This window comes from Stylophora pistillata, chromosome 9 (assembly GCF_964205215.1).
Source record: "Stylophora pistillata chromosome 9, jaStyPist1.2, whole genome shotgun sequence".
NCBI lineage: Eukaryota > Metazoa > Cnidaria > Anthozoa > Scleractinia > Pocilloporidae > Stylophora > Stylophora pistillata.
Window position 1 is genome coordinate 19,707,895 of NC_142527.1, and position 13,689 is coordinate 19,721,583.

General features: G+C 39.5%; 1 protein-coding gene across 1 annotated transcript; it reads left to right on the plus strand.

Annotated features, from left to right (window-relative positions):
* The first annotated feature begins 19 nt into the window (after positions 1–19).
* On the plus strand, positions 20–13,477 carry LOC111338706 (uncharacterized). Its single transcript, XM_022945220.2, has 15 exons — positions 20–236; positions 438–529; positions 1,074–1,162; positions 2,456–2,532; positions 3,012–3,195; positions 4,300–4,448; positions 5,242–5,365; positions 5,588–5,705; positions 5,926–6,031; positions 6,545–6,688; positions 7,032–7,122; positions 8,587–8,765; positions 9,071–9,141; positions 10,248–10,663; positions 11,132–13,477. Exons 1-15 carry the CDS (start codon positions 201–203, stop codon positions 13,339–13,341), a joined length of 4,086 nt encoding a protein of 1,361 aa, XP_022800955.1. The 5' UTR covers positions 20–200; the 3' UTR covers positions 13,342–13,477.
* The last annotated feature ends 212 nt before the right edge of the window (positions 13,478–13,689 follow it).

Below are 13,689 nucleotides of genomic sequence, written 5' to 3' on the forward strand. Positions count from 1 at the left end.
GCAGGCTTGGTTTCTCAGCCACACATTCAAACCGCGCTAAGATTTGTGGGATTAGTCCAGACAGTTTCAAAATCAACCGCCAAATCTTCCGAGCAGTTTACATTCTATTTTGCGGTTCGATTTGTTCGTTTACTCGATTTTGCTTCTGTTTGGACTATTTTTAACGTATTCCGCAGGGTAGGTTCCTAGGGAGTTTCAAAATGAATGAGGCAAGCTCCAAGTTTTTGCTGAACTGGGTTAGTAATCTGTTCTGTTTTCCATTTCCTAATAATGCGCCCAGCTAAAGCGCAATCGAGTTTTACATTCGTCTGCATAAATTTCACCTGATTTCATCCTATTTGCAGAACTGACTGGAATATAAACATTTTTTTACCAATTTTACAGCTAAATTTACTTGAATAATTCTCTTTTTTAATCCTGTCTTTGTTTGATCGCAGATCAACGCAAATGCTTCAAGCGAAGAGGAGAAAGTCCAGAATATCACAGATCCGGGCAGCAAAAACCTTTTGCTCAAGATTCTTCATCTAATGTAAGCATTAAGCGTTACATAAATCTCCTTTCTACTCGTCCGCTGTATTCGCCACCTTGAAAAGACGAGGATCGGCGAGAGTTGGCGAGGCTACATGTACGTTCGTGGGGAAGCAATTTGGTCTTATGTTTTTCATGAACATATTGCTTCCTCAATCTCCCCCGAATCCATGAGTCAGCCTCGGCAAAATTGCAACCCATTCGATACAGTTAATTTTTGTTTATCCTTCACATTATTTACTGGTAGACAGTCTGGTTTATGTGTACTGTAATTATAAGTGACGGGAACCTCAAATTTGTTTCGTATTGCAAGTTAGTAGCTATTCATATTGCATTGTTTACCCAAAAGACTCAGTTTATTCACCCGTCTTTCCTCCCAAAAATTAATTGTTTTTCGTTGCCCAAGTTTTAGTTATGTTTTTATGTCTACGTCCATTTGTAAATGCCACGCAATTCTGTGATCTTTAATTGTTTATGCTTTTTATTCTTTTCAATACTTTTGAACACCATTTAAATATCCCTGTTATCCATTATGTAACTGTCAGTGACAAGGAAACACTCAAAGATCTTCCAGGTGGCAGTGATGAATTCCAACTTGAACAAGTATTGTCTCTGATTATCTCCTACCTTAAGGGTACGTAAGAGTCATAGTTTAATAAAGTCATTTAAATCAAATTTAAGTGCAGTGGGACCCCATTAATACAGTCACCAGTGGGCCAAAACAAATTGCTGTATGGGTGGCTGTACATTTGTATTACTGAGGCAAAGTCAAATTTTTAATAACTTTGCAGTTTGCTGAACTGAATGTACTGGTCAAGATTTACTTCTTTTAATATCATGTTCGTAAGAAATTATTTTTAACAGGGTACAATTATAAACTAAGGATTCTGCTATTTGGGATTTTAAAATGTGACAGTTGGCCCTATGAATGGGTGACTGAATTGTAAAAAGGTTTTTGCATGAGGAATTTGTTTGGCCATTTTGCCAAGCCAAAAAAAGTGGCTATAGCTAGGAGGTGATTGTATTACTGAGGGAGCCATAAGACAGGGTTCCGCTGTGCCAGTAAACCTGAAACTTGTGACCCATGTTATGTATAATCAACTTGGATCAAGTTAACTGAAGGTACTCTTGACCTTTATTTATTGGTCAATAGTTCGCCAATACTCTGTTGAGACTCTGTTGATAGTCAATAATCTCGACCAATATATTGACTGGCTATCGAACTGGTGTCAACTGACATCAGTCAAGAATATCAACAGTAAACATGGTCCTTCAACTTTTGGTGTCTGAGAACATTGATTGAACTTACAGTATCTACATTGATTGACAAAGGTGATTGGTATATACACCTCCCTTTTGTAGGTGGTCTACAACCCTCCACTCAACATTTTAAAAAGAAACCTTGAAATGAATCTCTAATATGTTGCTCTAAAGTTCCCCTTTCCTATAAACAATGTTACAAGAATTAGTAGTCACTGTTTGGTTAATACCATGCAACATTGAAATGACACGGGAGAGAGATAGAGAGAGTGATAATGGAAAGTTATAGAAACACTTTTGCCACTCACTGTTAGCTTTAAGAGCCAAAATTAAGCTACATGTAGAGTTGATTTTGAAGACTGTTTGTATCAAGAAAATATTATGACTTGTAGAGAAAATTACTAAGTAAAAAGGAATGATAACCAATCTCATTCACACTTCAACACAAGCAGCATAGTTGTGCTGAGGTTTGCAAGGGATCTGGCTTGATGACTCAAGTGTCATGGGCATTGCTTCTTTTCAGTGGATCCCTAAAAATGACATGGTATTAAGGTTATTTAGCACTGTCTGCCTCTTCATACATTATGTACATTGTGTACAGTAAGCATGCAAAAACATTTTGATGCAGCTTTCCTCTGTACACTGTGTTTTACTCTTATTTTTTCAGGATTTCACCGCCAGGACTTTTACTCTGTTATAAATGAAGATTATCTCAGGAACAGAAGTGAACTAGAAATAGCAAAGGTTGCTTGATTCACTTCTTTTGCTCTTAACTATTTTTCAGTTGTTGAACTGGAAGATGGTCTTCGATTAATTATGAGTTACTATAATTATATACATTTGCCTGATAAAGTTTGATACATGTACATGAAAAATATCCCACATTTAAATGAACTGCTTAATTGTTTGTGTACAACCTAGTGTATTTTTGATAAGAGTTGGCAACTAGCAAAATTTGCTGTCCATTTCAGGACAAATCACCACCTCCAGGGAATTATCAATGATAGAGTAAGGATTGAACTTCCATCAGCTGTCTTTTTTCCATTTTTTGCTGCATTTGAAAACTTTCAAAACCTCTGTCCATCCTGTGTATCATGCTTGCAATTATTTGTGAGACATTAAAACATTGGGAAAGATCTCTCTAAAAGCACTTGTATTTGCAAGGCCAAAAGGCATGAAAATTTATGCTTTCTTGTGAAAAAAATTATTTTCTTCTTCTGCAGGTTATCACTCTTTTACTTTGTGGAGCAACACAGTGTGATAATGTAGCTGTGTTTGTGGATCAGATTACTAAAATGGATGTTGAAGATCAGTTCAGTTTTAAATTCCTGATTGAATCTGTGTTTACTGACATGGAACAAGGTTTTCTTACAGCTGAATCCTTTGCCACTATTTTAAGCAAACAAGGTTAGTTTTACAAACAGTGTAAGGGTTGTGGTCAAGCAGTGCGCAGTGGCCCCTGGTACCTTACTTTTGCTCTTGAGAGACTTGGGGATTTTAGGTTTCTTTTAAAGGCATATGTTGTAGTTCAATTTTATCCTTGGTTCAAATTTTATTTTCCTTCGTTTCAAACTCATTATCATACATTAACATGACCGAGAACAAAGGAAGATAAAATTTGAACCAAATATAAAATTGAACTACAACACATACACTAGGCATCCCGGACTTCAAAGTTGCAGAACATAAGGCTCCCTTTAATTTTTCTTAGAGCACAGCTTTGTACATATAATGTATGTACCTTTACATGGATTAAAATAACAGATGATCAAAAGACTGTTCAGCCAAGGTGATGCTTTTCCCAGACAAACACCTTATTTGCTATTTTGCACTACATTAGCCATGGTGAATAGATTGGTCAACATATGGATATATATAATTTGATATCTGTATTATAATACACTGTACTAGAACAATGAATAGTGTTTGTACAAAATTTAATTTTGCAGTAGTTATGGGAATCACTGGGTTCAAATATTTTTGTGCTATATTATCTCACCGTTTTAATATACACTAAAACAACTACAGGTTGTGTTCACCTCAGTGTTGATGGTTGGTGGTGGATATTTACCAAACACCTTCATGGCTAACCACCGGGGCTGTGGTCTAGCAGTGCCCGGTGGCCCCTGGTGCCTTACTTTTGCTCTTGGGTGACTCACAAATCTTAGTTTTTTCATAAAAAGCATATGCTGGGCACCCTGGATTTCACAGTTTCAGAGCACTGGGTTCCCTTCAATTTTTCGTATAGCACAGCATTGGCCACCTCTGTTTCAGTGAACAGTTTTTAACCATGCAAGGGGGAGATCCAGGAAATTTTGATAGGCCAGGGAATTCAAGCTTTGATTCAGAAAACATTTTTTATTTGTAGCAGAGCTAGTAATACATATAGGCTAGAAATATTTCTATAGTATGAAGTAAATGGAAATTTGAAATTAGTGCTGTTATACTTGATGGAGAAAGTATTACATCTAGATAACTTAATAATATTGTAACTATTTGATTTTGTTGCAGTGAATTTATCAGAATGTCAAAAATTAGACCTTGATTCTGATCATGTGCCATCACCTTTAACTGTTCAGTCACCAGTGGAGGCTTTTTTCACCAATTCCCCTTTGAAATCTCTTGTGGGATCTCCACAGTTACGCAGCAAACAAAATCAGGTCAGTTTACTTTGTCCCATAACTTTATACTGATGCTATATTGATATTAAGGCACTGGAAGGATTTTTTTTTCAAAAGATTGTTCACACTGTCACCTGCAAGCACTCCCCATTGAGCGGAGAGCCATAGCAAGGCCATTATTCTTGTATTTGTATGCCTGCATGCTATTGGTCTTAGGGTTTTGACCCTCAATTTGCAATCACTGACGAGAGAAAATTGTTAGATACTGGTAGTTGCTTTCTAATGTCTAAGTCAAGGACATAGTTTCTGTTCAACATTTACAGCCAAAAAAAAATATATTAGAAAAAGATACCTTTTCCCTAAAAACTTGAGTGGGTAAGATACAGGATTGTAGTCTACACTTAGCAAGGAGGCCTCTCCAGGTAGAGCTGATCCCAGTTTTTATAGCATGAATGGACTAAGAGTTTTGCTACTTCCCCTCAGGTTGGGTTGCCCGACCATTCAAGGGTTATCCCCCTCACCCCACCCCCCCTGCCCTAACCGCTCCCCCCCCATCATTTCATTTGGTTTTCCCTTTTTTGCACAAGAAAATTACAATGACTGGGCCAAAATCGTCAAATAGATCCTGAAAATTTGATCCTACGAAAATTTCTTTTTCTCTGTCAATGCAAAAGATTTGCGTTAGAGTAACGGTGACCGAAGCCAGACGGCAAGAACTTCAATTTTTTGTCGTTTACCCATTTCCCTTAAACATTTTACTTATAATATCTCGGTCACATAGTTTATGTAAAACAAAGTTGTCCTTAAAAATGTTCTCTTTCATCTCTTGCAGTTAATGCTGAACAAGCTACAACAGAAAGTTACAAAGTTGCAAGCCTCTTTAGACTCACAGGCTCATTTGCAGAGTGATTTAGAGGCTGAGGTTACAGAAAAGAACAAGGAGATTGATGCAAGAGGTAACACAGCAAGGAAAATCTCGAAATTAGATTTTTAAGGATTTGCACTACGTACAATTTTTGTGGAAAGAAAGTCATGCAAGGTGGTTATACATGAGAATGGTAAAACCTTTCACTATGCAACAGCGCGAGGCCAAGTTGCTTGAGAGCCAATGAAATATCCGAATTGAGAATAAGAGAAGGAGAAGTTTTGACTGTAATGTACCTTTTCTCCGTTTCTAGATGCCACAATCTTAAAATTGCGAAAAGAGATCACAAAACTACTATCTTCAGCTGATGAACTGGAACTTATGAGGCATTTCAAAGATGAATACGAAAAGGCCGACAAAGAGAACGCCAGGTAACGAAAACAACGAATAATAGTAGGCTCTGTTGTATGGTCTGAGGACCCTAACCTTAACGGCAAACAATTTTCAATCTCTTTTGTCTGTTTTTCTAGCAGAGAAGATGTTCAGGGGGTTGCTCTGTTTCCGCTTTGTTCGTAGGAGAATCGAAGGTGGGAGGGGAGACACGACCATTGTCCAGGTAGCCATAAATTAATGCGTATTTCTTGGCTTTAGGTTAAAGCAAAAGGTGGTGGAACTGCAGACATTCAAGCAACAGTGTGGAGATCTTGAGCAGAAAGTTACCAACTTTATACAAGAAAAGGAACAGTTTGAAAAAGAGGTGAAGTTTTTGTTGTTGTTGCTTTTTATTTCAAAGCTCTCAAAGTAGCAGAGGTGACTGTCGCATTTGCTTTTGTTTTCTTCGAATGCAAGGTTTAAGTAAACAGTTTTCCTTTTGCATCCTATTTTCTCTCAGTTGCATGGGTTTCAATAAACTTTTTTTCCATGCGCGGATGCCGATTTCGTAATAGGACGCTGTGCCGCTTGAGCGCCCTTTAGGCGAAACCCAAACGCGAGAGCCTGCGATAAGGGTAAACAGGTGCTGGTCAGAGGTCTAACAGGCGGCCGCCCCCTGTAATCGGCTTTTATGAAAACCCCTACAATTGATCCTTTGGTTTTTCTTCACCTAATCAAACTAAAAGTTTAGTTGTCTGTGGATTCGCGCTATAAGAAATGTTTCCTTTCATGTACTGCGTGCCATTGCTCGAATCTCAGTTTCAAGGATTTTTTTCGTAATGAAATGAGCAAAATTTTATACGATCACTAAGTAAATATACATGGCATTTACTCCTAGAGAGAAGAAACGGATCGTTTAAAATCCATTGTTGACCGCTACAAGAATAAGATTCATCATATGGAGTTTAGAACAGGTGAACTGGAGGCCACATTGAACAGGAAAGAACAGATGATTGCAACGCTTCAGAAAGATTTGGAAGAGGTAGTGTTCCCCACCGTTACATGATGTGATTTCATTGAATTTTCGCTCATTTGTTGAGGAAATATATCTTTTTCCTCTCACACGCCGTAGGTTAAATCGACTTTAGTGAATTAAGCTCATGTAAATTGTGCAGCCAGAATCTCGTTGTTTACTGTTTCTTCATAGTGCGTGGTTTTTGGTTGTTTTGACAGCCAACCAGGTTCAATATCAAGGGAAACTTTGAATTTGATTGAGATGTGAGAGCGAGGTCTACACTGCAGGTACTCTGTACTAAAGCCAGGAAATAGTTCCTTGCTTTTTAATCCGGACATAATTATGAAAGATTTTGTGTTCTCTACCATAGGCGTTTAGTGCTGCATCAAAATCTACCGAATTGAGGATGGAGAGGCAGAGGTCAAAGGCGCTTGATAATGAAGAGCTCAGGGAAAGTGAAGGTAACCATCACGAATATACAAAAGGTCATGCAAATAATAACTTCCCTTGTGCGTGATTAAATGTCATTGGCTAATATTCACAATCACCTCAGGTCTCATTTCTGTAACATCTTTCTCTTGGTTTTTGCACCTTCCTGTTGTTTTTACACGGACATGTGCATGGGTATTCTTGACCTCAATGCTTTAAGAGTACTTTATTATTTGTAAAATTGCGATGACAGTACGTGAGGGCTGTTTTAGATACTTTTATTGCTGAAACGTTGTCATTAGGGTATACATGTACAGAACAACCATAACTAGTTGCACAAGCTTAATGATAAAACCATTCGCACTTTCCTGAGAGGAAATAATTATCATAATCAAAGATTTGGTGAACAATGGAAAAAGTTAACCACCTATTATGTAACTGTACGAACATTTCTCATAAAGCCCTCTGAGTCTCATCGTTCATGGATTAATGCTTTTCGGGCGTAAAAGTTTTGCAATCGATTGTATATCTTCCTTAACCCGCTGATTGGCTAAATTCACTTACTGGGCCAGCTGGTCACAGAGTGCTAGTGAGTGGGAGAATCACGTTTTTAATCAGAACTTCCCGAACAGATCACTCAGTTTGTAAAGTGTATCCTTTACCCTCTGAGAAGATTCAGAGAACATTTGTGATGATAATAGTAATATACTATTACTACTACTATTATTATTATTATTATTATTATTATTATTATTATTATTATTATTATTATTATTATTATTATTATTATTATTATTATTATTATTATTATTATTATCAAGCAGTGGACAATCCACGAGGTGGCTCTTCCTGTCCACTGTTTCCAGGTTGAATTGGAATTTGGAATGTTGGGGTTTTTTTTTTTTGATTTATGAAGGCACAAAAAAACAGCAACGCTTGTTATTGTTACCTGTTGCCTATTATCATTATTACCTTTAACAGTATCATCGCCATCGTTTGAGCATTTTAAACTAACGTTAATATGGATAGATCGTAAGTAAAAGTCGAGAGAACTGCTAACTTCCGGCTGCTCTATGGGTCTAAAAAGTTTTGTGTTTGAGCTTTTCATAACTTTTAGATCAAATTTTATTACCCCTCTTCCTGGTTAGAAAAGAGTACTTCTGTAATTCCAATTTGCAATCTCAGGCTACATGTTGGTTTCCCTATCGATAGTCAGGGTTCGACTATAACTTTTCATCTTACTAGCCAAGTGGCTAGTGACAACTTAGATGTTACAACAACTTGAATTTCAGGTTGTTTATTAGCTAAACTGGCTCGTGGGAATCGAAAACCACTATCCAAAACTGAATTTCTACTAGTCTGTGGCTAATTGGCTGCCGCTATTGTCGAGCCCTAGATAGTACTTAACTATTTTGAAAAGCCTCAAATTTGTTAACTATTTTCACGAAATTAACAAAATGGCTATGCTAGACCGTGGTATTTTGCTTTTTTCCAAGACGAATCATCAAGACGACATGCTCCGTTGGCAGCAGTTAACATCGACAGCAGAGTTATTGAACTAGAAATAGAGAAAAATCGCTTGGAGTCTCGACTGTCCACGGCAGTTAACCAAGAAGAATACCTAGCTTTAAAGGAGACTTTGGAGGACACCAAGAAAGTGCAGACCTCTTACAAGGTATAGTTCTCTCTCCAGTGAAAAAATTATTGTATTCCGAACTAATCGAGAGTAGCTGAGGAATGCGAACGCGTTCGGAGCGCACAATTCGCGCGCTAACTAACACGCTTTTAGAATTCCTCGCTATGAGGATTGAGAGCAGCTGGATATAACGAAAGTCAGCAATTTGTCAGTGAAGGAATTCGTCAATAAGAACAAGGAAGAAGTAAGGCAAGATTGATTTGTCATGTAGCGAGTAGCTTCGAGTGGCGAGGAAAAGGAGATAATCTGTTGTTTATTTATTTAACCCATTTTTTCGTTTAAAGGAAGAGTTCGTAGCCGCTAGAAGCAGGATCCAAGAACTCGAAGATCAGCTGGCAGTCGAAGTCCAAAAAAGGTAATTCTCAAGCATTTTGTTAAACCCGGTATAGCAGGCTTAAGGTGCGCATGCATATACTGTACAGACATAACGACTCAATTTGACTTTACTTAGTGAAATGAAAAGTGAAAATGACAAGCTGATTGATCAGTCTATAGCGGAAATAACTACCGCTGACTCTTGTCAGTTGGAAGCAACTGCAGCAAAAATCGCTTTTTTCCATGATCACGCACGTTTAATCTTAGCCTCCACATTTAACGGTCTTTCAGTGCACTTTGGAGCGTTGAGTAGCAAAGCCGAGAGAACGAACGCGGAAGCCACGACAGTAACAGCGTTTATGTTGCAATTGTTGTTTTCCTCGCAACGTAGCGTTTCCCCCACCTTTATCTTCATCGAACGCTCGAGCAATCATCAGTTAGGTAGCTCGGTTAACCCTGGAGCAGATACGTTTTTTCACTTAGACTAGTTATTGCAGTTTCTGTAAAACATGATTTTGAACAGTCTTTTGGCAGTATTCAAGTTTTATTTCGCGCATTCATACCAATCTTCCAAGGAAATATGCAAGAATCGATTTATCGCTTTACCCACACTTCTCTGGCGTCAGTCGTGCATTAGAGCTGGTAAGGCGTAATGGTAAAGCAGCTTAGGTTTACCATTGATTGCCTATTCTTTATTTGTTACGATCGACTTCTGGAGTCTTTCGAGATTTGCATTTTGGTTTCCTTCGTGCTAAGGTTTGTCCCACCTTTTCAACCAATCAGATCCAAAACAAAGAGACATCGTTACTTATCAGTAGCATTTTCCCGCAAATCGGGCAGTTTTGTATGCTTTGCCTTTTGAGGAAAGATTTCTTCAAATACCACTTGCTTTCCCGCCCTTTTGTGGTTTTACCGCTGAGTACCGCGGGCTTCGGTATTTTTTTTTTTTCTCCTGCAGAGGCCAACTTGGTTTTGTTATGTTTTGAGCTCTAAACAAATTACTTTATTTGATGACTTCTTCCTGATAATTCACCTGTTCTGGTATCGAGAACATTGCCTGCCCTTACTAATTGTTCTATCTTCGTTTTTCTTGGGCTTGGTGTAAGGATGCGTTACGAGTTCTTTATCTGATTCTCTCTCTGTTAGTGAACAAAAGGAAGAACAGCTCAAAAATATACAAGAACACTGTTTCCAAGAGGTAGAAGAACTGAAGTCAGCTCTGTCGAGAGAACACTCGCTTAAAGCAGAAATTGCCGAAGAGCTTGACATCAGAGAAAAACGACTGCAAGAGACAACTATTGAGATACGAGCCCTGACGAGTTTGAAAGCTGGTTTGGAAGGCAGCCTTCAAACCAGCAATGCCCGGGCCCATGACAACCAGTTAAAATATGACAAAGAGATAACTTTGGTGAAAAAAGAGGTAGAGGAACTCACCAAACAGCGACAGCGTTTCGAGGAAGAACTGGAGAATAGATTACAGCAGATTCAAGCTTCGGAGAAAGAACGGGATCAAGTTAGAGAGGCTTACGAGAAGATGCTAGCAGACTTAAAAAGCGAGTTGGGTGAGTTTATTGTGCGATTCTCGGACTGAAAGAACTCGTGAAAAGTAACTATTTCTGTAGAACACTGTCGTGTGACTGTTCTCATGTGGTTGAGGTTGTCGTTTACGTTGTGATTAGGAAATTATATCAGCGGTCCTTTTCATCCTGTTGATACCGGAGGAGCCCATATCAATATGATCATCTGTAACAGCAACTTTTTACTGGTATAGATTATGCTTTAAATTCCACACTATAGTGGGAAATTGCTGTTGTGCAAATTTCTTCGATGATATTTCAAACACAGAACGATTTATCTTCAGTGAAAAGGAAAATGTAACCGGCTAACGATGGCACGCAACTTGGTTGTTTTGGTCAGATACCAGCTCTTACTGAAAACGCCGCCCGACGCGGGTGTTCTTTCTAAATAGCCTTTCGCTTTTACTGCCAACATTTCTAATCATAATTTTTTTTTTTGCTTTGCTTACAAAGACTCCAAGATCGTCAGTATGGCACAAGAAAAAGCCGCGGTTGCTTCTGAGTTCCGTTCAAAAACTAACCAATTCGAGGAGGAGTACGAGAAGATGAAGGAGGACTTTGCCAACAAACAGAAAGCCATGCTGGAAGAAGCCGAAAGAAACGCCGCAAAAATCCGGGAGGCTTGCGACGCAGAACGCTTCGCTTGGAAGAAGAAATTTGATCAACTGTCAGAGGAAGCGACGAATACAAGAAGCGAAATGTTTGAAAATTCAAAGAAACACTCGGAAGAATTGATCGAAGTGCGAAAGAAAGCCCTAGAAGAAGAAGAACGGTTGGACGAAGAAGCCAGGAAAACCAGAGAGGACAACGTTCACTTGAAGAATCAGCTTCTGAAATCTAGAAGCATCATTGCTGAGCTGGAGTTGGAAGTGAAAGGTTACGAAACGGCCAAGAAGGAACTGGAATCGGAGCGCAAGAAATGTTTTGAGCTGAAAGGCAAATGCGAGAGTTATGTTAATAGAGTGGAGGAACTGGAAGCAAGCGTTGAGTTGCTAAGGAAAGAAGCAGAAACAGAGAAAGAACTAACAAGGAACGAGATACGTCAATTAGAAGAAGCCAAACAAACTGAAGTAAACGTTGTTCAAGAGGTGCTTGAAAGCTTGAAGACGGATTACAGCGAATTAGAAATGAAGAGACAACAGGAGGGTGAAGCGCTAGCAAAATTGGAAAAGGATTACAGTGAGTTGGAAAAGAAAGGGAAAGAAGAAATAGACAAGATTATCGGAGAGGCAAAAGAAACAAAGGGTGAATTATTATTACGGGTAAATGAACTGGAAGCTAAATATGGCGAAAAGGTTAAACAAGTTGAAGAACTTGATTTGTTGTTGAAGGAAACGTTGCAAACGAAAGAGGACGCAGTTAATGAAGTGAAAAATTCTGAGGCTAAATGGGAGAGCAAAGAGAAGGCACTACTGACGAAGATAGAGGAGCTGAAGCGTACTTCTAAGGGAATGAAGGAGACAGAGAAAGCGTTTGCAGAGCTTAAAGATCACATGCGGGAATTACAGGCTGAGAAAGATCAACTGGAGCAGAAAGTCGAGGAAGAAACTCTTATCAACAGACGGCTTGGTACAGAAGTGCATTCTATGGAGGCACAGCTGGCTCATGCTGACAAACAAATACGAGAACTTAGAAAAACATCAGGAGAGTTTAAGAGTTCCACAGAGTCGCCCAGAAGAAAGACCATAGGCGGGGAAAGACCGCAAATGTACGCTCGACAAGATTTTTTCGATGAGGATAGTTCTACTGATACTGACGAAGGACCACCATTGAAGCTAGCTGATTTTGCAAGCTCTGTCGAGGGAAGCATGAAAGCACCTACACTCCCAAGCAATGCTTTCAATCAGTTAAACAGATCTCTCAACACTCTGCACTCGGCCTCAAGTTCAAGCCTGAGGGCGGGTGTTCAGACTCGTGCCAGTCGCCGGCAGAGTGCTATTTACATGCGCGGTAGCACCCCACCTGAAAAGCGCACCACAAACAGTGCTGCGTATTTTATCCTGGGCGAAGAGCTTGGACCGGAAATGGAAGATACCGAAATGGAATACGATTGGGACCGACTGGCCGAGCTCCAGCGTCGGAATGCGTCGTGCCTGCCGCATCTACAGACATCTTACCCGGTAGAAACTCAAATGAACCCTGACTTCTCTGGACAAGAAGATGCGCTCAAAACAGGAAGAATGTCTTTGGACGCGTCACTGACCAAAGGATTCCAAACACGCAAAAGAAAATCAGAGGAAAGTGCGTCTAGTCTGTTTAAACCAAAGAACAGCGGTAGACCGAGTATAGCTAAATCTAAGTCTGCCCCCAGCATTACCCCAGCTAAACAGCCACGATCCCAGCGTTTTGCTACAGCAATGCAGTCGGCAATTGGATCTCTTCGGTCCCGTTCAAACGAAAATCTGCCCAATGATGCAGCTCCAGACGAAAGTTCTTCGCGAAGGGAAAGCATAGCGTTTAACATCGAAATGTCCCCTCCAAAGAAAACGAAGACCTCGATTGCGCGGCGTCGCACCATTGCGCGGTCGACAGCAACAAGCTGCCTGTTAGATGAGGGAAGCAGACGCTCCTTAAAGAAAACAAAGTCCCAGAATCTGGTTACAAGCACGGTTAAGGATAGAAAGCCGCTTAGACCGCGCGACTTGAAAAGAAATGCAAAATAACACTGCAGAACTTTGTAAGGAGAGGAAAGTGGATTGCACAGTTTGAAAGAGCAAAACCACACGCCCAGCACGCAGTGGTAAAAACGCATGTAGAGGCTGAACGCACAATAATTTAGAAAGACATTTTGGGATTCTCCTTAAATTACGTAAGGAAGTAACGACTCATTTTGAGCAATTGGAAAATACATGACCTTATGTTAACATATGAAAACTATTTTGAGACGTTTTGATCACTTTTTAGAAAAACAAAATTGTTAGGACACGTCAAACCGCTTGTCTTTTCACAAGTTTTACGTAAGTGCGAGTGCCATGTCTGGATTCGCACGTTTCGAATGGGACTCATAATTT

Excerpts from the sequence above, each read along its gene's own strand:
- LOC111338706 (XM_022945220.2), top strand. The coding sequence starts at position 201 with ATGAATGAGGCAAGCTCCAAGTTTTTGCTGAACTGG. Across the intron at positions 237-437 it reads CCAAGTTTTTGCTGAACTGG|ATCAACGCAAATGCTTCAAG; the intron begins GTTAGTAATCTG and ends GTTTGATCGCAG. Across the intron at positions 5,366-5,587 it reads CAAGGAGATTGATGCAAGAG|ATGCCACAATCTTAAAATTG; the intron begins GTAACACAGCAA and ends CTCCGTTTCTAG.